The sequence below is a fragment of the Miniopterus schreibersii genome, assembly GCF_964146895.1.
Source record: "Miniopterus schreibersii genome assembly, chromosome: 1".
In the NCBI taxonomy this organism is placed as follows: domain Eukaryota; kingdom Metazoa; phylum Chordata; class Mammalia; order Chiroptera; family Miniopteridae; genus Miniopterus; species Miniopterus schreibersii.
Window position 1 is genome coordinate 7,487,519 of NC_138101.1, and position 25,350 is coordinate 7,512,868.

Here is a 25,350-nt window from a genome sequence, read left to right on the forward strand (position 1 = left end):
CAGATCCCTGGAAACAGTAGGTGCAGGATGCTATGCAGAGCCACACAGGGCCAAGGTTCATCAGGGGGCAGAGGGAGCAATGGGGAAAAGTGGACAAGGGCCTTTACCCTGGTTTCCCCACAGGGTAAATTTGGGGGGTCAAGTGTAATTTCAGTGGGCTCTAGGGCACATGGCCTCTCCCTAGCTGTCTGCTGTCTGGTGCTGCGTGTGAGAGCCTAGAGAAGAAGTGGTTGGGGGTACAGGCTCTGGATTGACAGGCCAGCCATTTGCTAGAATTCGCCAACTCGGGGGGTGGGGGAGGGGAATCCTTCCAGAGTCAACAAGGCACCCAGAGAGATCATTGATGTTTCTGTCTCTCTCTCCCTCTCCCTTCCTCTCTCTGAAATCAATAAAATATATATTTTTTAAAAATACAAAATAAAAGACATGATTAAGACAGGAGCCGTCTCCTTATTACTACAGAACTGAAAAGCTGGGTGAGAAATGGCTCTGCACCATTCTGGGAGGCAGGGAGATGGGAAGCCACAGGAAGCCACTGAGTGTGACAGGGAGAGGAGAATGGATAGAAACTGCAGGCAGAGGGAAAGGTACTGAGTCCTCTGGTCACGGGGACTGCTGCATTCTAATTATTGTTTCGAATTCTGTAACTCGGGCTATACAGACAGTGACCGTATCATTGGGTTTGCATTTAAAAAGGAAAAAAGCCCCTGCCACGCGGTTTCCTCTGAGCCACCTGGAGTTCTGGGCCGTGAGGCCCGTACTCCCGGAGCCCAGCCGGGAGCAGGCGCGAGCGCTCCGGCGCTATTGCATCAATATTACACGCACCGAGTTACACGAATCCTGGAGTCTTCGGGGCAAGGGAGTCGTTCTGAACTCATCTTTCCACGCGGGCTCGGGCCTTGCGGGGAGTATGTTGCCTGTAAGAGGCCCCGGCAGAGCTCCAGCGCTGTTTCCAGCATCTTCCTGAAGTACCCGGGAGATCGCCCATATGTGCAGTTTTCTGCTGCCTGCCAGGCAAGGAGCAGAGCGATATGAAGCCCAGAGCAGAGCGATCAGGAGGCAGACGGGGGTGGGTGGGGGGTGGGTGGGGGGCTGGGGGTGGGTGGGTGGGGGGTGAGCCCTCGAACTCATTTCCTGTGGTCGGGGAACATAACGGGCGGAACTGGGCCCCCACAGGCACGGTCTTTGGTGTCAGCCAAGCAGGTTCGGTTCTCTCCACCGCCGGCTGCGTGATCTTAGCGGGCGCAGGGGCCCCCCTCGCCACATGACGCACCTGAGATCAGCCGTCCTCCTTGCTGGGAGGGCTAAGGCAGCGGGTGGCAAGCACCCAGGCCTCTCTCGGGCAGGAAGCAGATCAGCAGAAGCGGGTTCCTTTCCCTGCACCCCTCGGCGCCCTACGCTGGGCCAGCTGATGTCACGCTGCGTGGAGCAGCCCAGAGGGGAGGACGATCCTAAGACCCTGTGCTCTGCGGCCCGTCTGCTCTGTAGACAGGATCCTTGTCCAGCTGGCAAAGGCTCCTCCAGGGCCGCCGGCGGAGTCCGAGCAGCACAGTGGTTCCCAGGAGGGTCCGAACCAGCTGCCGGGTTTGAACTCTGCCTCTGCCGCTTACTGTGTTCCTTCAAACTTGCAGCTCATCCCGGTCTTTTTTTAAATATATCTTTATTGATTTCAGAGAGAGGAAAGGAGAGGGAGAGAGAGAGAGATGGAAACATCAATGATGAGAGAGTCATTGATCGAGCCCGCAACCCGGGCATGTGCCCTGACTGGGAATCGAACCCTGGTCGCCTGGATCCTAGGTCAACGCTCAACCGCTGAGCCACGCCGGCCGGGCTCATCCCCAAGTCTTGAAGTCCTATCTGTGAAAGCTGACAGTGACAGCACTTAGCTCAAAAATATACATGCAGCCCTGGCCGACGTGGCCCGTTGGCCGACTTCCCGTGCACCGCGGGGTTGCCGATTCGGTTCCCTGTAGGCACGTGCCTGGTTGCAGACTCAGTCCCCAGTAGGGCGTGTGCGGGACGCAGCTGATCTATATTTTCCTCACATTAATGCTTCTCTCTCTCCCTCTCCTTTCCTCTCTCTCCAAAAAAAAAAAAATCAATAAAAATCTTTTAAACCAGGGATGTAAAGGGGGGAAAAACGTATGTGCAGAATGAAGGGCCCGAGCACCTACAGGCCTTCAGCAGAGCCCAGGCGTGCTGAGAAGCCCCCAGGAAACACACTAGTATTACTTGTTACGACCTCACAGGGCCCTCTGAACATGGTGAGCAGCCCCTTGGTGAGCTCTACATGGCTAGTCAAAAATAAAAGCTTATAGTCCTTTGATCAAAACATCAGAGAGGGAAAATGGCCCAGTCCAGGGTGACACCCAGGGGCTGGGAGGCTGCTTTTGTGCGCGAGACCGAGTGAGCGCATGGACACAGACAGAGAAGGTTCTAGTCCACGGTTAGGGTCTTACTTCTGCGCTGAGCCGTAGCCTCAGCTTTTCAAACCGGGTCAGGCGAGAGCCAGGGGGCTGTTGTGTGACCTAATTAAATAGTTAAAAGTCAAAGGACTTTTGCAAAGTGGAGAAAGGCTACATGAAGAGCAGTCATCTGTGTTAAAATGATGGATCTCATTAGTGTCGGTTTAATTAGGAAATCATAGGAATTTCATTTGCAGCGGCGGTGGGTGCTCTCCTCAGGGGACACAGTGGGACAAACTCAGAGCAGGGAGTTGGGCCAGAGCGCTGAGTGAGTCTTGTCTCCATCTCCAGCCAGGTGTGCAGGGCTGGTCATCCAACCTGCCCAGGTCTTGTTTTCCTCTTTTGAAAAATGAGTCATTAAACCGATTTCCTCGGTAATTGATGAGAACACAGTCCGGAAAGCACAAGGTTTTCTCGTCACATCGTGATCACTTATTTCTTTCAGCTCTCAGTCCAGGGGAGCCCAACTTTGCCCGAGAATGGAGAGTTTGCTTGTTCATTAATTCTTTGTTGACCACCATCTTCCAAGGACTTGAGGGAGCACATAAAGACATATGCACGGCAGAGCGCCCTTCCAGTACATCCGGCAGTGAGTTCTCTCCACAGCACCATCGCCCTGCTCAGTCCTCCAGTGCTCCCACCTTCACTCGATGCTGTCTCCACTGGAACATGAGCCTGCCTTGTCCGCTCTGCCCCTGGCTCCTGCAGCAGAGGACGTGCCCATGAGCAGGAAGGAGCCACTCGCAAAGGGTACAGATGCTCAACTGCACCCCTCAGCGGACTGTGTGTCCTTCCCTCTCCTCAACTTCCCTTGGTGATTAGAGCTTTGGAGCATCACATGGTACCTTGACTCCGTGCTCTGTGGTCTCTGCGTGACCAGTTGGAAGGTTCCACGACTGCGGGAGTGGGGGAGCCTTGAGGGTATGGGGGGGCAGAGCACTGAGGTTTGAGGACATCTGGAAGTCCCTGGTTCCTAAACCCTGCTCTGTTCCATCCAGCTGCCTGGCCTTGAGCAAATGACACCAGTCAAATGAAGATTTTTAAAGAAAATGGAGGCATATGCTCAAGAGCTTTGGCCCAGCTTCTATTTTTGTCTCCCCAATCTTTACCTTGGGAGTTGTTTATGGCCCCGTAATTCTCAGGTCCAGATCCTGGAGTGATGGCTCTGGGCCAGCGGCTCTCAAACCTGCACACGCATGCAAATCCCCTGGAGGGCCGTGAACACAGGCGGTGGGCCCCACTCCCAGTTTCTGACTCAACAGGTCTGGGCGGGGGCCAAGAATCTGCATCCCTAACAGGTTCCCGGTGGTGCGCTGCTGCTGGCCCAGGGACCACACTTTGAGGACCACTGATCTAGGCTCTGAGGCGTCAGGTGGTGACGGCCAACACAACGTAGATTCGTACAGCGCTGCAGCATTTGTGAACTGAGTTCAGATGCATTATCTGCTCCTCCCCAAACCCTGAGAAGCGAGTATTACGCCCAATTTACAGATGACCAGACTGAGGTTTGCTGTGTCACACAGAGCAAGTCCTGGCTCCCGCACCAGCTGGCCTCCCTTGCACTTCCCGGAGGGGTGAACATCTAGACGACTGATATCCGAAAGGTCACCAGGCCCTACATCTCGAATCTTCATACTCGCAGGAATCCCGGCAGTTGCCTCCGGAGAGGTCTCCTTGCTGTGCTTCTCCCTCTTCTCCCGAGCACCTACAGCTCAGAGGGGGGCACAGGTTTTCCAGCTACGGAAGGGGTTTCACTTCTGCTCCGATATCTGCTGCCTGTGTGATCTTCAACAAGCTATGTAACACTTTATAGTTTACAAAGTAGTTTTTTCCATTTATTCTCTCATTTGGTAGTGACAACCACCCAACTTCAGACTCCACTTAAGCTCCCCCCACTGCCCACTGGATCCAGTCCAGGATTCTTGGTAAGGAGTCAGAAGCTCTGCAAGATCCATGCCCGACTAGCGTGGCTCAGCGGTTGAGCAACGACCTAGGGTCCAGGAGATCGGGGTTCGATTCCTGGTCAGGGCACATGACGGGTTGTGGGCTCCATCCCCAGTAGGGGGCGTGCAGGAGGCAGCCGATCAATGACTCTCTCATCATTGATGTTTCCATCTCTCTCTCTCTCTCCCTTCTCTCTGAAATCAATAAAGTCATATTACAAAAACAACAAAAACCCAGCTCTCCAAGATCCAGCCCCTGCCTCCTCCTTCTGCAATTCCCCTGAACAAAGCTCTGATGGTTGGCATGTACCGGGCACTCGGCTGCGTACCAGGGAGTGGATGAAGCCCTGTGCTGGGCTCTTCCTCCTTCGCCCGCCCGGCTTGCTCTTCCTTTCCCTTCTTACCCACTTAATTCCTTCTCTTTTTAAAAGGCGGCCCAAGTGCACATGTTCCACAATGGCTCCCGTGTTTATTCATCCAGTAAATACTGGCTGCCTCCAAGTGCCAGGAAACGCACAAGATGCTAAGGCTACGCACCAGATGCTAGCAGTGAACACGGTGGGACCGTGTGAATTGGATGTTCTGCTACGATCGGGACCTGTGTTCATGGCAGTGCTTATCCCAGGGAACTGGAATCGCCTGGTTTGACTGTTGGTCCCCCCACCAGACGATAGATATACCTTGTGAGCAGCTTATTCATTTCTGTGCTTTGCACAGTGACTGCGCAATTATGTTTGTTCAATCAAGCCCAAGAAGATACTGATGCATTTTTACTGCCTTTCAGTTATCTTGTTAACCCTGACGTGAAAGCTATTTCTGACTTTCCCCAGTATTTGCATTCCTATGTAGACGTATCTAAAATGAAGTGAGGAAATGGCTATTGAAAATAACTGGTTTCAAAAATAACGACCCATTCTGCAGGTGATTCACCCTTCAAGGGCGGATGCCTTCGGTATTTCTTGAACTATCACCTTAAATAGGTGCCAAGTGTATTTTCATGACCCCCCCTTAGTTTCCTCATCGGCCAAAAAGAAAGTTGTTAGAGGCAAAATACGTCATGCAGATACCTACCCTTCTCCTTCACTACTTCTGGCATCAGCTTCAAATACTTCACTGCACTGTGCCCAACGCGACTTGCTGTGTTGGCTCCTCTTACTGATTCAGAACAGCGAAGTCCCGTTGGCGGCCACTGCTGAGCATTAGTAAACTCTCGGGGCACCGCAACTCCCCTAGGACGCCAATTTCTTCTCCTTCAAATGTTTCTACGGATTTCAGAGAGAGGAAGGGAGAGCGAGAGAGAAACATCAATGAGAGTCACTGACCGGCTGCCTCCTGCCACCCGGGCGTGCGCCCTGACCGGGAATCAGCCGTGACCTCCAGGTTCACTGGTCTACGCTCCACCACTGAGCAACGCCGGCCAGGCTAGAACGCCAGTTTCTTTAACAACTTCCCCTCTCAGTTGCACACATCCCTCCTTAATCGGATTAGACACAATCTAAACCATCCTGGATGTTTTGGGCACTGATGAATGCTGCGTCACATGGAGCTAGAACACAGGGATGTTTTCAGCTGTCACCTGCATGGCACCGTTGTCTCAAACTGGCCTCAGATGACATTTTTGCTGCTCTTTGGGAATATTAGCTCCTTCTGCTTCCACTTCTCTGTGCTGTGAGGCTACACTCATCTACTTTGTTACTGTGCACACAGCCTCCCTGAGCAGTTAAGGGGCAAGGCAGAGCTGTCTGGTAGAGCATAGGGTCAAAGAGGACTTTGTCACCGAGGGGCAAGCTTGATGTTCCGTTCGAGATGGTCGGGGTGCTGGGAGGCTGACTGCTGAGTAAGTGGGCATAGTAATCTTTATCTTTCTCCCTGAAAACAACGGATAGTAAATGTGAATCCGAGTATTTTCATAAGCACGTTTTAGAGAATCGGGTCTAACACCTCACTCCTTCTGTGTGAAGATCTCTAAATAGGCCCTTTCAGATTCCCTGGTGTATGGGTGTGGGCCAACAGGCCCTCCACATTCAGTGGCTTAGAAATGAAGGCATTTATTGCTCTCTCGTTACAGGCAGAGCTGTGTGGAAGGCTCCACAGAGGCTTCCTGGGACGCAGGTTCCTTCCCTGCATGCTGTGAGTACCCAGCACCTGTCTGCATGGTTGGCCAAGGGCACACCTTCTCTGGGTTCCGGCTGGTGGGAAACAGAGAGAAGGTGGAGGGGACCAGGGTCGGCATATACACTTCTACCCCTTGGTCAGAATCAGTCACTTGGCCGCACGGAACAGCAGGACGGACTCAGGATGTAGCCCTTAACTAAATAGCTTGGTGCCCAGCTACCACTCTATGTCTCTGGACAACTAGCGTCTTTAGTAAAAGCATTTTCTTATTTCTTTGAACTTTATAGATAAACACTTGAAACTGTATTATAATTATTTTAAGCAAATTCAATAAGAAAAAATCAGACTTACAAAAAAACCTTAAAGAAGAACTAGATTCATTTCAGAACTGAAATCAACAGATCACCTAGTCATTCATTAGCTGTGTCTCTGGCACGTTAGTTCACTGGCAAGTTTGCTATCTGCCTCCCTCAGGAGAGCAGGGACTCGATCCACTGCTGATCACGGCATTCAAAATAGTTCCTGAGAGGCTGACAAATCTCAGAGGGAAGGCAGGGGACAGGGGGTAGGGAAAGACTCACCGAAGAACTTAATGCATAACCCATGGACACAGACAAGAGAGTGGTGAGGCCTGGATGGGTGCAGTTTGGAGGAGATCAACGGTGGGGGGAGGGGACATCTGTAATACTTGCAACAATAAAAATAAATTAAAACATTAAAAAAATAAGAAATAAACTAGTTTCTGATACATAGGTGATTAATAAATCTCCATTGAAAGAATAAATAAAGCTGAGACATACTACAATGTAGTAATTTTAAATTACTTTGTGAATGTGTGTCCCGAGAGCGGGAGGAAAATGTTTGAGGATTTATAACAAGGTTCTTCCATGGACGTGTACAAAGAGTGTAAAGTCTACATGCTGCCCAAAATACAAAAGTACCAAGAAAATCTGGACAAGCTCCTGAATGACCCTGTGTTTATACTTCAATTCCAAAGGAAAGCCAGTGAAAGTCTGACCATGTTGTGCTTGAGATTATTTTTAAAACCAAAGTACTGTCTTGAACTTGACTCCCAGGTGTGAAAAGAATATTGCATGACATTCAAAACACCTGTAAAATGCAAGTGCCTTCACTTGCTGACAGATATTAAAAGGTCTGTGATCAAGGCCCAGCCTTTTTTTTTTTTAAAGACAAGAATCAAACATTTGTCAGCAGTAAGACCACAAGAATCACTCACATGACACAGTCCTGTCACTGTAAGTTAGAAATAACTTCACACGGAATGGGAAATTCACCGCACCAAGTGTAACAGCAACAACAACAAAACAACAGCAGCAAACATCATCGAAATAAATTCAGTGGCCTTTTTAAAAAAAGATTACAAAATTGAATTTATTGAGTTTCACACAAGATGCACTTATAAAATTAGTACTGGATGCCATTTTGACAGAAGACATGAACATTGTTCTGAACTCCCAATATATTCTGCAAAGGAGATTAAAATTTTGCGGAATTGACAGCACAGTAACAGAGTAATTCGAGCTGAATTGAAAGATACTCCCCCATCATATTCTTGCTCTGATCAGGGCTGTTTGGCAAAGTTTCCCCCCAAGCTGTTTCTACTCATCGTGGACACTGTTCCTTTTCGTGGAGAAAAGAAGAGGGGAAAAAAAATTCTAAAACAGGGCTTCAATGAAACATACACAAAGCCATTAAAAGTCTTCATTTTTAACTCTAAGTACTTCATGGTCTCACAAAAGCATCTCTGTACAGTTTTCCTTTTACCCCATGTGAACGTTAATCTTCAGATTTCTTTAGTTAATGCAAAACATTAAAATTAACTTGTATGTCATATGAAAAGCCAGAGCATTCACTAGCTTTATGTTTCAACCAGGAAACAAACAAATCCCCCCAAATTTACCCCTGCATATCCTATGCCCCAAATAGCAGCACAGGAGCCGAACTTCAAAACAAGAACGCCAAGGGAAAGAACAGTTACAGTGACCTCTGGACGCTCTGAAACTGGAGGCTGCAAAATCTTCAGAAAGATGCAGGAAGGTTTCTCAAGATAAAAGGGGGTGGAAAATAGATTGTTCTATGGTGCAGGCCACAAATCCAGGATGTAAGCAGAAATGGAATCTGACCCCAAACAAAACCAAAAAGCACCTTTTGGTTGCTGTTCCCAACATCCACACACAAACATGTCCCCACACCCAGCCAGCCACCCACACACCCCACGCACGCTCTCCCCGCAGCACAGGCACAGCCCACAGCCCCATCTCCCCACCCGACACATGTTCCCACAGACACTCCCACAGAGCACAGACCTGTGCCCAGCATGTGCACACCATGGACACGCCAGACAGAAAGGCTCATGCACTTTCTAAGCCTGAGCAAGTCGATGCTGCTCAAACCCACTCATGTACTTTAAAACTGTTACTTAAAAACTCAGTTCCGGTGGACACCTTTGAATTTTGTACAGTTCTTCAGACTATTCAATACTAAATCCTTTTAACTGTAACGGTTGATGGAGCAATTAGTTTTAAAGTGACACCAGTTAACTATGCATTAAAGTTACCACCGTTCTGCTTTTTCAGTATAAAAGCACCTCTTCGTGAGGTAATTTCTATTTCATCCACAGCAATCAAACAACACATGGCTCCCACTTTCCTTTAAAGAGTAAACTGAAAAATTATAACACATTTTCTCAGTGATGCATGACCTTCATTAATGAGTATATTTTAAATAGACAAACGGGCTTAGGGCTTTTTTTTCCTATAAAATGCTACTATTCATCACGTCTTATTTAAGGTGGCCTTTCTTTCTGATGCATTCAGGTACATCTCCGAGGATTATTCTGTGGTGAGAATTATCTTGCCTTAAGTTCAATTATCTTCCTAAAACGCTTTGGCAGATGAAGTCGAGTTTCAAACTGCTTGTGAAACTAGTGTGAGACAAGGCAGGCCAAGTCACGGAGAAAGCTTCGGGTTCCCAGGTGGACGTCCTCACGCCGCAGAGACCCCCGGCCAGGTCTGATGTTCTGGAAGCACAGACGGACAGAGCAGAGTGGTTTTGAGGCTGTTTCCGTTGGACTGGAATTGACCACTGCTTCTCGGGGCAGGAGGAGCCCCCAAGCAGTCAAGGCTGGAGGTCGCTGCTGTTCCGTGACCTGACCTTCAACCAGACCACATTGCTGGAAGATACTAAGATTTGCTTTCCGTTAATAATTTAAGTTTTTAAATAAATACTTAAGTGCCGCTTTTGCAACTGTCCGCCCGGTAGCGCAGCCTGGCGGCCCCGGGACCCGGCGCCCAGCACACAGAGCCGCAGAACTCAGTCAATCCGGTTTCCGCAAATTGTGAACCGGTCTATGTCCAGCAAGTCCTTCTTCGCGGACCTGTGCTTCAGTTCCGAGTTCTCCTGAGCTGTGTCCTTCTCACCGTCCGGAGTTGTCAGAAACTGGTCGGAGTTGCTGGTCACCAGTAGTGGTGGGACATTTTCCTTTTGGTGGCTGGGCTGGGTGGTGACTGAGGCGGACAGGTTTTCTTCTGCGGAAAAACAAGTTCTTGAGTTAGAAAAGGATTCCTCCCAACTTATACTAAAGATGAGCTAACCAATACCGTGGTACTGAAAAGTACATGCACGACGAACGCTGAGCTGTCCTGAGAGCTGGGGCCATTCTTCATCCCTGAATGGGCCTGAGCCGCCTGCCTGCCTCGCAACACTTCCCTGAGTGCTGTCTGGCCTGTGCTCTCCTGACCCCCCGACCTCTACACACACTCAGACAGCTCATCAGAAATTCCCTTCTTATACATGGCCCTGGGTCTGGTGGCCTTGACCTGCGACCTGTGCCTAAGGGCCCATCCCCCCATTAGTGTGGAGGCTCTTTAAGGCAAGATTAATTTTTTAATGAGCTGGAGAAACCCAGCATGACAGGACGCTTACGACCCACCATGAATTATCCAGTTAGGTGAAGCACATGCAATCCCATGTTACTAACAGTATTTATGTGTTCTTTATAATGAAAAAATTATTTTAAGTGATGCTAAAACTTTTTATTTCACTTTATATGAGCTCCCTGTAAGGCACACACGGTGAACATGGCCCTCCCTTCAGACCGGGCTCTGGCCCAGCTCCAGTCTCATCTCTCTCTCCTGTCTGAGAAAATGCTACTCTCTGGAAGCTTCCTTAGGCCTCCAGGATTCACCCCTTTCCTGAAGTGCCCTCACCACCCATCTTCGTCTAGCTTATTTCTTCTCACCCATCGAGATTTAGTTGGGGCATAACCACCCCCAGGAACGGACCCTCTCTGTCCCCTTACGCTTATCTATAACCTCACTTCCTTACTGGATTATCCACTGTGTGGTTCCCGCCAGTCTGTGAGGCCCTGAAATCATGATGTGTTTACCTCTGTATCATCCAGGCACACAGTGGCTCCATTCATTTAAAATAAACCAATTAAACTTAAAGTCTTATGAATGTAGTATCCATGTGGACAGAGAACTGGCATCTAATGACAAAAATTAAGTCCCAGTTCTTCCTCCCAACCTTCCAGGCCAGACACCCTGCAGTCACCCTCGCTTCCTCTCCTCCTCACACTGCACAGCCTCATCAGCAAATCCTGTGCTTTCAGATCCTTCCAGGATCTCGTCAGTCCTCCCCTCATACCAACCTCTGCACAGCCAGGAGGGCTCCCAGCCCCGGCCTCTGGGCTTGCCCTCCTTCACTCTATTTGTCACGTTTGAGAATCTTTTAAAATGTCGGCTGACCCCATCGCCCCTCCGGGAAGGTGTGTCCCCTCATGGCTGGGGCAGTGTCCGCTTTCCCTGTCCCTGCTTTAGTTTTCTCTGCAGCACCTACTCACTACCACCTCACAGAGGGCTCATTCACTGGCTTCCTTTCCTTCCCTCTCCCTGACAACCTAGAATAAGCTCTGCCTTTTCCTCCCACGGCGGATCCCCGTGTAACAGGGGCTCACTGACCATCTACAGAACCACCAAGAAATATAAAAACTCAGAGCACTGCATGGGGTGCATCTGTGATGAGGTCTAAACAGAAACGTTAACAGTAACAACTAAGCAAAGTGAAGTCAGATCTTGAAAACATTGCTAAATGCTGATGGAGCAGTGATTTTTTTTACCAGGGAGAGTGCAAACAAAGAACTTCAGGAAATGCAGAGAAGCGGCAGGAAGAACCTGACCTACCTTGGGAGGGTTTGCATTTGCTCTGTGATTTACTGGACGGTTTGCTGGGAGTGCTGGTGGGAGGAGGGTTAAACAGCTTCTCTTCCATTCTGGCTTCCTTCACATATTGGCATGATTTTCCCAATAGCACAATGCTATTCAGTACTTTCAGGGATATCAACCTAAATGCAGAAAGAGACGAATGACCACTGTTGGAATTCATCTCAATCACGGCGAACGCCACCCACCACCAGGTGAACAGGGGGCCCAGGGGTAAGAGGGCCTGAATCTGAGACCCTTCCACACTGAGGGCCCAACCCAAGCGTGAGTTTCCTGATGTTTCCTTATCACGGGGGATGTATGATAAATTCCTACTTCTCAGTGTAAGAAGAAATATCATTTAAAAGTTATACATTCTAACTCACATTTATTTTCTTCTTGTATCTCTTAGAAGTTTTACCTTCCAAATTAGTTAACATTTTTTTCTCTTATTACAAAACAAATACAATTAGTAAATGCAGATGGGCAAAAAGTAGATATATAAAATAACTTATAACTGCACACTCCAGCGTTAACCCCTGTGCCATCTGCTGCATCACCTCTTAGCCCTGCTGCTATACATATCCATCGATTGTACCTTCTCCCTGTTCAGGAGGGGGTTACGAGGCAGGAGGGGCTGAGTCTGGAGTCAGAGCACAGACTCGGGGCCATGTGTTTGAGTTCACACCTGACTCCACTGCCTAGGAGCTGCGTGGCCCTGAGCTTCTTACCCGTCCATCCAGAGGAGGTAACTTTGGTAAGGTGCACAGAGCAGTGCCAGGCACACAGAAATGCCAGCCGATCTTCGTATTTCGTTATCATCACTGTTGTTTTACGTAAACAATACGTGATGAATGTTTTTTCCTCGGGGGCACTATTCTAATGGACTTATGATATTGCGCGATATGGGTTGTCATATAACAAAGCCCCTCAAGGCCCTCAGTTTCCAGGTATTTAGAATATTTTAAGTATCTTTCTTCTATTAAAAAGTTTCTGATTAAGAAAACTTACGTTAAATCTGTATTTCCTTAAAATAAATTCCTAGATAGCTATAATTACAGAAGTTGGACTTCTAGATCAAAGGTATATAACATTTTCAGGTGTTTGATACAAATCTGGCAAAAATTCTGAAACAACTCTTTGCGTTGGAACCTCCTCACATTCGGGGCCTTACATGACAGCACCAAGGGCCTCACTGCTGCCTGCAGGGAGTGAGGAAGTGGCTGCTGTGTCTTACACCTGAGACGAAACCCCGGCGATAACAGGAGACTACAGGTCAGTGCGGGGGAGCGCGAGGAGGGGCCCGGCAGGTCCCTGCGGCCTCGACACCAGGCGAGAAAGCTCACACCGCAGCTCTGCGGGCCTCACACGGCTCCACAGCCAGCCGGTCCTCTGAGGCATACATTGGGAATACGACCCAATTCACTCCCAGCCCCACTGAGCTCAGTAATCCTCACTCACACCTTCTTCGACTAATAGGATGGCTAATAGGATTCTAAACTTGCGAGATCTAAGAACTATGGATGCCAGCTCTATCCTCCAAAAATCAAAACAAAACAAACCCACATATGCCACAGGCTTCCCCGTCACAGCTGATGGCCATTCTACTGCCCTGACTGCTTGGGCTCCAAACTGTAATTACACTTGCTTCTTTTCATTTCCTCATGCCACACATCCAGCCGGTCATCCCCAAGTCCGGTCCAGCTCCACTTTCAAAATACACCTCCAGCTGACAAATTCTTACCCCTCCAATTCCAGCCAGTCACCTGCCCCGACCCAGCCTGACTTTGCTTCTCTGCACAGCAGCCAGTGGCTCTGGCAAGAAGCCAAGGGGAACTTGCTTTCTCCTGCTCAGAACCTTCCAGGGGCTCTCCCTCCCACAAACTGAAGCCCCTCCCAGGGCTGCCCAGTCCTCTCCAATGTGCTTCCAGCTGCTGTGCTCCAGCTGGTCTTTCGCATCAGGCCTGTCCTGTGTCATCTCTGAGCCTGATCTTCCCAGGCATCTGCATGGCCTTCCCCTCACTCCATCCGCCTGCACTGAAGTAGCAGCCTCCCCTGCCGCTCTCCCCAGGGCAGCCACCTCTGTCACTCTCCATCCCGACTCAACCCGACCATGGTTTTCTTCTTGACACTTGCTACCAACTGTCACTTTATAGTAATTTGCCTTTCTGGTTGTTGCCTACTTTCCCACTGGAACTTCAGTGACACCAAGGCAGATACTTGTGTTTTTCGCGGTTGGTCCCTAGACCAGCACTGGGAGTAGCTGTGAGCCCTGCTCACTCGCTGAGGGGGGCTGAGCAGAGGACCCGTGAGGGCAGGGCCGCAAGCTTCCCCCATAGCTCAGTGAGAACAGTCTGCAGGGCAAGAGGCTGAACATAGGGTGGGGAAAGCACAGCATTTGATGTCAGGAGGTGAGCTGAGTGCTGACTTGTTTTCACTGAATGGAGATTCCTGGGACTTGCTGGGGTGAAGGAGAAATTCAAAGAGGTTTTTGCACATAGAGAAATGTCTGAATGCAATGGCGGACTTTATTTTATAAAAGAAAATATGGTAAACCTTAACTCCTAAGCAAAAAGAGCTTTAAGTACATGATTTCACTAAAGATTAAAATAAAATCTAAAGTGCTATTAATACTACCTGCAAATAGCAGCGATTTAATTGAGCTAAATCTTAACTGAGTCACAAACACATTTGGAGGCACAGGCTGTTATGGGAGCCCCGGGACAGTTAGAATGGGTGCAGTAGGACTTGATTACATCTTGCACTTATACTTTACTATACAACCAAAAACATATTCAAGAATAGTTCATCTTACCCAAAATAGAAGAGTATGACACAGGCATAAGACAGGATTCCTTGCACTTTAATTGAGCTTGTTACAACTCTGATGAGCTAGCCAGAAACAGACCAAAACAACAAAAACACACAAACAAAACACACAACCAGAGTTATTAGTTCATATTTAATAAAGAGCCACCCATGCTGATTTAACACTTGGCACACACCTGTGGCATGTCTAAATCAAGCAGGCAGTTCTAGGCCATTCATAATAAACTGGCAGCTGTGAAACCTTTGGGGAAGATTTGGGTGGTTCAGGCAAATCCAGGATGCCCGTGGCTAAGGCTAACTGTTCAGACACTGTGCCTAGTTCATAAATGACACATCTGTTGGGCCCCAATAGAGATGCAAATACACTGATTTTTAAAATGGCAACTTATTCTGGAAAATACGAACGGACCCATCATGCTGCATGTGTCCCTGCAGGGCTAGAACCACTGAGTGGGCATTTCCAGTTTTCCTGCCTTTTGTCCTCTGTTCTTTGGCTCTTTTTAAGAAACCCAATGACTCTCAGGGATCAGAGAGAACAGGGGGCCTTAAGAGATTTGTAGTGCTTAAAAAAACTAATACTATTACAAAATCAATTACGTAAAGATTGAAATTCTCTGCCTCTCTTGGATAGTTATGGTTAAACACCTGTTTTTTTTATCTCACAGAAATATAGCAATAGAGTCTTTACCCTGGGAAGCCTGCTGAGTAAATGTGGTGGGATCTGTCCTGGAAAATACTTACATACTATAGCTTTGGCTTAACAATGTGCCCATACACAGGTATCTCCGCTTTTGAAAGGTCACTTTATACCGCTCTTTTACAAAAGACCTGCACTGGTACCTGTTTTCGCTAACCAAAAGAAATCCAGAGGTGATTTTCACTTTTACTATAAAAAGCAAAAATAGTGTCCAGCGTTTGATTTGCAGGAAGCTGATATGGATGCAGCTCACAGCCCAAGCAGCAAGAGTGGCCCTGCCAAGTTCCTTCCCAGGGACCCATACTTGGAGTCTCGGCATCAGGCCACCACAGCTGCAGGCTGTGTCTGGGAGCATCTGGGCTTTATCTCCATTTATTTTGTGTATCTGTTAGCAACATGTGTCCTTAGATAGCAGAAAAGCCTAAGATAGCTCGGAAGGGTGTTTAACTTAAGTGTAAAACTGGAAGGAATTAAACATTTTGATTGCGATGAACAAAATAAAGACATATAAATTAACGTCCACTGCTTCTATGACCTACGCCATTCTGGCTTATGAGAGGTTTGATAGAAATGCTCTATGTCCAGATAGTGGGGAAACTGTATCAGAGTCTACGGGGACTGTTATATGGAAACGGAGCCTGGCCAGGGGTGGTACAGCAGTTGAGCATCGACCTAGGATCCAGGTGATCAGGGTTTGATTCCTGGTCAGGGCACATGCCCGGGTTGCGGGCTCCATCCCCAGTCGGGGGCGTGCAGGAGGCAGTGGATCAATGACTCTCTCGTCATTGACATTTCTCTCTCTCCCCCTCTCTCTGAAATCAATAAAGATAAAAAAAAAAAAAAGGAAAGTCAGGGAAAATAATTCACCTTATCTAGTAATGTTATCAGCTAATAAAAGAGCTTATTAGGGTGTCTTAAGTAAACACCATAAGGTACATTTTAAACAATATTAAATAAACATCATAAGATGCATTTTAAACAATTACTTTTTAAATGCTGCCAATAAAAGAACGATTGGGAGGAAATAAAGGGGATGGATTGTCCTGTGTTCAGTAAGTTTTGCTATGAGAAAACAGATACAGAATCCCCATCAGTGTCTCTAATGGGGAAATGGCCTGCTGCAAAAACAGCTGTGATGGAAACTAATGTGGCTCCAGGACTTTATTTGTTTATAGAAAAGGTTTGCCAATGATCACATTAAAGGCTTAAATGACTTAATTTTAATCTAGTATATTATTAGGTAACTTTAAGATACATATGTCCTAAGCCTCATTTCCATGAGACCTTAATACATAATTTTCTTTACTTTTTTTGGATATGAATTCATTTTAGGACCTAAGATAATATTTAGAAGTAAATATTGCCTCTGTTATGATGTGGTTATCTGGAGGGCTGCACTGAAATTTAAATAACATTAAATCTATTGACCATCAATCCTCAAAAAAAGTCAGGCCAGTTGGTCTAAAATTCAGCTGATACAACCTACAGCTTCTTCACCTCTCAGTGATTCTGAAGACCGCATTAAGAACTCCAAATGACCTCCGGCAAAAAGATGGCTGCATCTGTTCTGATGTGAGAACAGGTAGCCAGTAAGGAATATAACCAAGTACAAGTGCAGCCAGCCAACCTTCATAAGGAACATCATTAGAGCCTGACGTGGACAGCCACTATTTACAAGGCCATTCTGAGCAACTCATTAAGACATAAACTTGATGACTTTAGTGGATTTAGTAAATTTCAGTGCTATTACTTAAAAATATATATAATTTCTGAATATAGGACTAGAAATTTTTATTGTAAAAACTTTGGAAAATGAATAGAGACTATTTCTTCATTTGAGTCTATCATAATTTAACCTATTTCATTTGTTTCCAAGCTTTTTGTATAAATGCCCCTGTAATGTATAACCTTGTTTGTAAGTCATCATGTGCCTTTTGGAGCTATTTCCTTAGAATAAATTCTAGGACTGGAATTACTCCATCAAACTGTCAAGCTGCCCCTTAAAAATGCTGGACCACCTTACATCTCTACCAGCATGTGCTATACTGCCCACGCCCAAAAGAAACTTTGCCAGATGAATAAGCAAAACGAGCTTTCTCATTGCTAGAAAGGCCATTACGTGAAAACAGTTCCTGGTATCGCTTATCTACCGGATGGCTCAAATCCCAAACGCCTAACAAAATTTCCGCCCAAGTCATTTACCTTCCACTTCTATATCAAGTCCCTTTAAAATAAAGTTATTGATAATCCATTTACTAACATTCTATCACAATGGGCACTGCATCATTTAAAAAAAGAAGAAAGTACGGACTTACTAAAACAGCCAGTGGAAGAGGAATGAAGCCCATCCTCCGTGCCACCGAGTCGCTGTAATCAGTGTATGCCTGGACAGAGGGGAGAAAGGCTCATGGATTTAAATCACGCGTACAGAGCGCTCCCCACTCATCACCGGTACGTTCCCTATGCAGGAGAGGTGCTAAGGAAGAAAAGCACCTGACACCTATCATGTAATTTAGCAACATGATGTGGAAATCTAAATGTTCATAACAAGTTTTAAATACAAAGTTATCTAAATTTTACCTCAAAAGCAAAAAAAAAAAAAAAGTTCTGCTTTAAGTTGATGTGTTTACTAGGTGTTAATATCTTAATCTAAAACTGTTCTATTGCCTGGCAGGTTAGGCTCAGGGGTTGAGCATCGACCTACGACCCAGGAGATCATGGTTCGATTCCTGGTGAGGGCACATGCCCAGGTTGCAGGCTTGATCCCCAGTGGGGGGCGTGCAGGAGGCAGCCGATCAATGATCATCATTGATGTTTCTCTCTCCCTCTCCCTTCCTCTCTGAAATCAATAGATATATTAAAAAAAACAAACAAAAATACTGCACTGTTTCAACTTGACAGTGCTGTATGTGTAAAACACATTCTGGATTTCAAAAATTTTGTATTAAAAAAAGTGTAAAATATCTCTTAATATTTGTATATCAAAATTGAAATTATAACATTTCATATATACCAAATTAAATTATAACGTTAAAATTTAAATAAATACAAAGTTGGTAACTGTTACAAAGCTACAAAAATCATACCCTATTTGTGTTATATTATTTTTATTAATTTGTAAAAATTTAGTGTCAAGAACAGGAATACATAAGAAGTTTAAGTTGATGTAGCTTTCCCTTAACCAATATTTCATGCTAAATTAAACCACCATCAGTTAATTTCAGATTCTGTCTTTGATTTAATACTCACATTTTTCTGTCGACTGCTAACAAGGTCAAAAGCAAGGCTGGCCCTATATTCACTGTAGACCTAAAGACAAATAAGAATGCAGTATTAAGTAATATAGTGCAAGTATATAATGTGGAAAGATATACTCTGTAGATTAATATGTTGAATAATTAACCAGAAAAAAGGTCTTAATAGCCAAGCAGACACCTGGCTAGTGTTTCTCTATTTGTTTTCCCACAACTAGAGTTAAACAGCTGCAATTCCCCCAACTGTTATGTTCACAAGCCTTTTAAAGGTTTCCCCTCAAAGGGTGATAAACACTAGCCCTGGCCAGGCGGCTGAGTCAGCCGGAGCATCATCCCACACACTGAAAGGCGGTAGGCTCAGTCCCTGCTTGGGTTGTACATGGGAGGAGGCCGATCAGTGTTTCTCTCTCACACCGATGTTTGTCTCTCTCTCCCCCTCTTCCTTTCTAAAATCAATGACAAAACATATTCTCCAGTAAGGATTAAAAAAGGGGGGAGGCACAGATAAATACTCAATGATTATAGTCCTGAGAGTTTAAGAGTTTGTGGAATAGTGGCTATTTTAAGTAGTGTAATATATGTAATAATTCGGAAAACTTTTATTTTTTTAAATTTATTTTTATTGATTTCAGAGACAGGAATGGAGAGGGAGAAAGAGACAGAAACATCAATGATGAGAGAGGAGCTGCCTCCTGCATGCCCTGACCAGGAGTCGAACTGTAATCTCCTGGTTCATAGTCTGACACTCTACCACTGAGCCACACTGGCGAGGCTGGAAATTTTAAATTAAATAAACAGCTTAGAAGTTATTCCTCTCTATCTAATAATAATGATGCCTTCTTAGAAAATAGATGCTAAGCAAGATAATATTGAGTTCTGAAAGCCTAATGTTTTAAATAAAAACAGTGATTTTTAAAAGTTTAACAGATGATGACAGTATTAAGTTTATAATGATTTTGAGTTAGTGACACTCTTACCTCAACTACTAGTCACTTTATACCTCCAAAGTGTGGAACCAGAATTGTTTAATACTGAAATATTATAATTTTAGTTGTGCAGTTTAAATTTTTAGAAATTTAAAATTATAATTCTAACTTTAAAGTAGTAGTGCTCTTCTGTTATCTTCACAAATGCAACAAACCTAAACTTGTTATTTTACAACTTTGTGGAAGTCAGTGTCAAACACTAAACTAACTGCTTATGAAAATACATACATCTGCATTAATGTCGTTGAACTTGGTGATGAAGGCATGTTTTACAATATCCACAGCAATTTCTGATGCAATCACCATACAGACATCTGGAAATAACACCCAGAGATGATCTATAAAGTATAGGAAAAAAGAGACAATTAAATTACTTATTATAAATAGAATCTATAATACCAAAGGCTACCACAGAAGTCAGAAATTCACAGGGCAAAACTATAATGTGTTCAACAAATGATAATAGAGAGAGAACTAGCATTCAATAAACTATCAAAGGAGCCATATATTATCAAGTTGAAGGACAGTTCATTTACAGATACTTATTCTACACTTTCTCTGTGTCAAGCACAATTTGAGAGAGGACACGGCATGAGCAGAGCCTCAGACTCCCTTCCTGGAGCCAGCATGGGACCACTAGTGGGCAATTAATTAAGCAGGCTCATTATAAAGTCCTTTAATTCCAGAGCTGCCTCAGTGGGACAGTAAATAGTGAGCAGGGATGTGCTGAAGTCAACTGAAAAATTTCCCTTCTTTGGTCATTACGACTTAAAGATATAACTCATTAATTCACTTCAGTTATACAGATCTAACTTGTCCAGTTTGCCCACATTTACATTTATTAAATTGTCAATTTAGTACCAAGCACCTGATAAAAAATGCAGATAAACTCCTAAGACCTTGAAGAAGGATATAAGAATGGGCCCGGGCAAAAAGAAAGTTAGAGATGCTGACAAGGGCCTGTAGCGATTCAGGACCTGGGCACCTGGAGGGTGGAGTGGAGACCATAGAGCTGGGGCCACACATGCTGACAGGCAGTGCAAGGCAGATTTAGTGAGCCTGACATCACGCTGACTTTGAGGGAACCGGAGGACCTGATTTTATGGCTTCTACAAGAAAATAACTTCTCAAGATATATCTCCAGGATCACAGATCTCATTTTATATCTGTTTCTGATTTTTCACAGGTCCTTGAAAACTAGCAATGAATCAAAATAAATTAACAAAAAGTTACTAAATGCCTATAACATGCATGGCATGCAGGTAATAAATAAAATGCAAAACATGATCTCATTTCTTTAAGAACAAAGTTGTACAAAATGACAGACATTAGAAAACTCTAAATTACTTGAGATACTTGAGCACGTGGATCATTTCCCATTGAGCTCACTGCAGCATTACCAGACTGTGCAGTAACTACCTGTCTACTTCCTCTGTAGGCCTGTGAGTCCTAACATGTTACCACTTTCCACACGTGCCATGCAGCAGACATGCAGTGAACATCTGCCAACTGCATGGATGGCAAAAATTCATGGAATTCTGACAACCTGCAAGCCTCAATTCAGAGATGTGTAAGTAACACTTTATTGCTTTAGATTACATTTCTCTAATTTATCATTATTCAAGATGCTAATTAATAGGCAGTAAGTAAAAGACAAATGTTAGGAAAGAGCAAAAAGTTCTAGTGAACCCCTAAAATGTAAAAGCCTGACTGCCTGACTGCATTTAGATAACCAAGGTACACTACAGTGAAAAAAACCGAGGCTTGGAAGCTGCAGGGTCCACCTACCCAGCCACTAAGAACACAGCTCTGGAGACTGCGCAGTTTATGGGACACGGTGAGCCGAAGACTAACACATGCTACCCGGCATCCCACCCACTAACCGACTCCACTGAGACAGGTTCTGCCAATGACCAGAGTGGAGCAGCTAAAATGCTGTAGTTTTCTGCAATACTCATTTTATTCTACGTAAAAGAATGACTTTGGTTTAAGAGTAAAATTAGAAACCAATGTATTTGTTAAAAGTTACTCACCTGGATTCCAGGAAAACTGTTCCATGTTTCTTAGACACACTATTAGCAAAAGCACATAATTTGTGAATCGCTCTTTAATATCTGAAAAAAATTAAACATATATAGTGCACGTAAATAATATAACACAGTGTATATACAAAATAATTTTCTTTTAGTAAGAACATGGAATTATTATGTTTCTGTATAATAAATATACTATTTTATATACAGAATGTTGCTACACAGATAAGCCATTTACTTCTTTTGCCAACATAATTCTAGTATGGAAATTGCAGTTTTCTATAAATTTCAAAAAATATTCAAACCATCAATCTGTTCAGATTGAGTTAGATTCCCCCACTGGTCTTTGGGGACATACGACAACTGTTTTCATTTTATAGAGGAAGAAAAAATAGAAGCAGAGTAAAGTACAGGACTCCCGTATGGCAGAATAATTCCCACTTGGTAAACAGTAAGCGTACAAGCGCTGACCTGATAAATCCCTATTATTCTAGTATCTCAATAATTCTGGGCCTCACCTGGCCATTCAACTCTGGGACCCCGGAGAGCCCTCTGCATTTCAATTTCACCTTGGATCCTTCCTCGAATTGTCTTGGTTTCTCTTTTCCTATTTCCACCTTTCCCTGCTGCTCTACAGCAAGTGATCTGACTTCTATTCTACAGCTAAACCTTGGTCTCTAAGTGAGCTGGCGTTTTCCACGCGTGTATTCCCTAAATCCCTAAGCTCTTCCCAGTCAGGAGCAGTACGTTCTTTTCCAGAGTAGCTCAGCTCTTAACCCTTATTTGTGAGGGGCCTGAGCAGTCATAACTCTTAGTAGCTTAGTGACCTTGGCAAAGTCAAATTACTTTCCCTGAGTTCTAGTTTTCACATCTATAAACTGGGATAATATCATCTGCTACAAAGAAATTTCTGGATTCATGAGAAGCTTCTGAAAGTATAGTAAGGCACTATATAAATATGTGTAATTTTTAATTACCTTAAACATCCTGAGATTGCAATAACCTAACTAATAAAAGCAAACCTAGTAAAGACATTGAGAGAGTAAGAGAAAGGAGAGCTTAAGTCAAAGAAACAATACCCCACAGGTAATGTGACATCAGAGTTTTAGAATGAACTGCAAAATAACACTGCACAAAGCTCCAAGAAGAGTCTAACTGTACGTACCGCTATTGGACATTTGAAAAAGATTGTTCTTTTCAAATTTCTTGAAAACACTTCCTTTAATTTCAACAAACTGAAAAGAAAAAAAAATATATTATCCTTATCATTATAACAGTTTTAAAAGTGACATAATACATATAAAACTTCCTGAAGGATAAATAACATTTAGAAAAAATAACTTATCCCATCCAGAATACTGCTGTTAAGGTGCCCATTTCACTTCAGAAATGTAAAGTAAAATCTCATACTCACATTGTTAGACATCATGATGGTGAGCAGGGACTTGTTGTGTGAGTTAAACGCTACGTTCAGAGTCGTTGCCTGAACCATTATGAGAATTGCATGCAAAACTAGCAGTAAGTGATGTCAAGGAAAAAACTTAGTTTGTTTTCATATTATATTAATAGATAATGTACAATTTTCAAAGTGAACAATGAGGGGGAAAGATGACTGTGTTTTCTAAGTCAAGTTTTACATAAGTATTTTATTCTTTGTAATTTTTCTATTAATTGATCCAAATTTGACAGGATTAAAATGTACGCCACCATGTGAAATAAAAAGCAGAAATCAACCTCTGTGCACCACTCATGTGGACTGTAAGTCCTGGAACACGGCTGTCTGTCCACTCTGGTTCTCTGGCATTTGGGTCAATGCTTGGGAAACAGGACCTTTAAAAAGTTTGTTAAATAAGTGGAATAAATTATGGTAAATACTGAAAGGAGACACTTAACAATATACATTCTGAATTAAGATAATTTGCATTCTAAAATAGAAAAAAAACACAAAGCAAAAGTCTGGAAGAGATTTTCCTGTCTGGTTCTTCAGGGAATGAGGAACCTAAGACAGTAAGAATTGTCTGATAATTAAGACGCTTCTTCATATGTCATTTTTGAAGACATTACAAGTTGCAAAACTGCATTCATATTACATATGGAACAGTTTATTTAAATTAGAATTGTAACTTTTATTCCACTATACTTGGAACAAGCTTTTACTCTATAGAAATCTTCCCAGTTAGTCCCCTAGCTTTCCAAGTATTAATCTGATCCTTTCAAGTGTCACTGTTTCAGACAGCACGAAAAATCGTGTGGCACATTCCCGCGAATGAGTTCTAACCCCACATGGAACATGTGGGTCTGCGTGTGTGTAAATATATATGAATGGGCACACACACAGTTTCTATATAATACAGTCATTACTTCTCAAAAGAAAAGCTTCAAGATGCGGGTGTGAGTAGACAATAAAACCTCCAAAACTCCTTCTGACCAATTTCAAGTTTTCCCCTTCTAGAGAACTGTACACATTTTAAGCCTAGGTTATAATGAAGAATTCACAGGCTTAAAGAAAACTTTAAAAAATTTCAAATACGTATAAAAAGTTACACAGATCTATGTAAATGTAAAGTATGCACAATACCTTTCAGTCAAAAACCCTTCCACAGAGTCAGTTACACCAAGAACAGAGCTGTTTAGCAGTTCAAAGCAATGTGCACACATGAGGCTCTTTAAGCGAATTTACAATGACTATTAAAACTAATTTCTCAAAAGAAAACAGACATTTAACATTGATGTCTAGGACACACACACACACACACACACAAACACACACACCCCTTAAATGAGAGAAACAGCTGACCAAATAATGTGGAGTGCGTATCGACTGCTGGGGTGTCTGATGCGCCTAAAGGATACACACATAGAGAACAGCCATGAAGAAGTGGGGGATCACCCCAATGTGGGCTCTTTTCCTTTCCTTGGGCTCCGTTGCTGTCCAGTAGAGAGCATCTAGTATGTCTTGACCAAATGATGAGAACAGGCGATCTGCCACCTAGAGAGAGAAAGGTTGAACAGATGTTTCTTAATATTCTGTTTAAACATGTTACTGAAGTTCAGAAGCAACTCAAATACTAGAGATCTGCATTTACACAAAAGTAAGCATTTAAAACACCCTGAAGGTCAGCTCCAAAGCAGCGCGTCTGTTTCCATGTCCTTGGCCTTTACTCTGACACAGTGGGTGCTCCAATTCTCGGTGTTATTCGAATGACTCTGCCTAATTAGCTATGCCCGGAACAACAAAAAAGTCTTATTACATGCTGACAAAAATAGAAGGGAGAGGACACATAAAAATCATAGTTCCTCTGGTTTTAACTCTCAATTCAAATTCAGGACTTGGACTTAAACCCTTTAGGACAAACACATCACTTGACCCATTCTACTCATATCTAATATTTGCAACAACCGTGGCTATAATTTGTTTGAGGTTTATTATATAGAATATAATATGCAGATTTACTTCCTAAAGACATTTTCAGGTGCTGGTCTCCACAAATACAGTACCATAAGTAAAATGAAGCACATTTTTATGTGGATATGTCACCCAGGATTCAGCTGAAATGGCACGTTCTGAGAGAGGCCTTTCCCAGACCATCCAACCTCCTGTGGCTCCCACAGTATATAAGGCACCACGGTCTTTTTCATCGTGGCATGTATCATTTCCTAATACCTCCTAGCTGCCATTTAGGGAGTTCTTACCATGTGCCTGGCACTGTGCTAAGGCCTTCCTATGTCCTGTCTTATTTAGCCCTCACAATTCCCCTGGCATCTCCAATTTACAAATGAGAAACTGCGGATCAGAGACATTCAGC

The 25,350-nt window shown here is 44.3% G+C and overlaps 1 protein-coding gene across 3 annotated transcripts in view; it reads right to left on the reverse strand.

The window, feature by feature from the left end:
- Positions 1 to 7,896: 7,896 nt before the first annotated feature.
- TAPT1 (transmembrane anterior posterior transformation 1) overlaps positions 7,897 to 25,350 on the reverse strand; it is a 51,686-nt gene continuing 34,232 nt past the window's right edge. For all 3 annotated transcript variants that reach the window (XM_081135754.1, XM_081135752.1, XM_081135753.1), the window contains exons 5-14: positions 24,398 to 24,533; positions 22,959 to 23,056; positions 22,710 to 22,779; positions 21,545 to 21,625; positions 19,740 to 19,849; positions 18,521 to 18,580; positions 17,587 to 17,655; positions 14,561 to 14,637; positions 11,728 to 11,888; positions 7,897 to 10,071 (exon numbers count right to left, since the gene is read on the reverse strand). In XM_081135754.1, the coding sequence (XP_080991880.1) occupies positions 9,857 to 10,071; positions 11,728 to 11,888; positions 14,561 to 14,637; positions 17,587 to 17,655; positions 18,521 to 18,580; positions 19,740 to 19,849; positions 21,545 to 21,625; positions 22,710 to 22,779; positions 22,959 to 23,056; positions 24,398 to 24,533 (1,077 nt within the window). In that variant the 3' untranslated portion in view covers positions 7,897 to 9,856. The remainder of the gene's footprint in view (positions 10,072 to 11,727; positions 11,889 to 14,560; positions 14,638 to 17,586; positions 17,656 to 18,520; positions 18,581 to 19,739; positions 19,850 to 21,544; positions 21,626 to 22,709; positions 22,780 to 22,958; positions 23,057 to 24,397; positions 24,534 to 25,350) is intronic.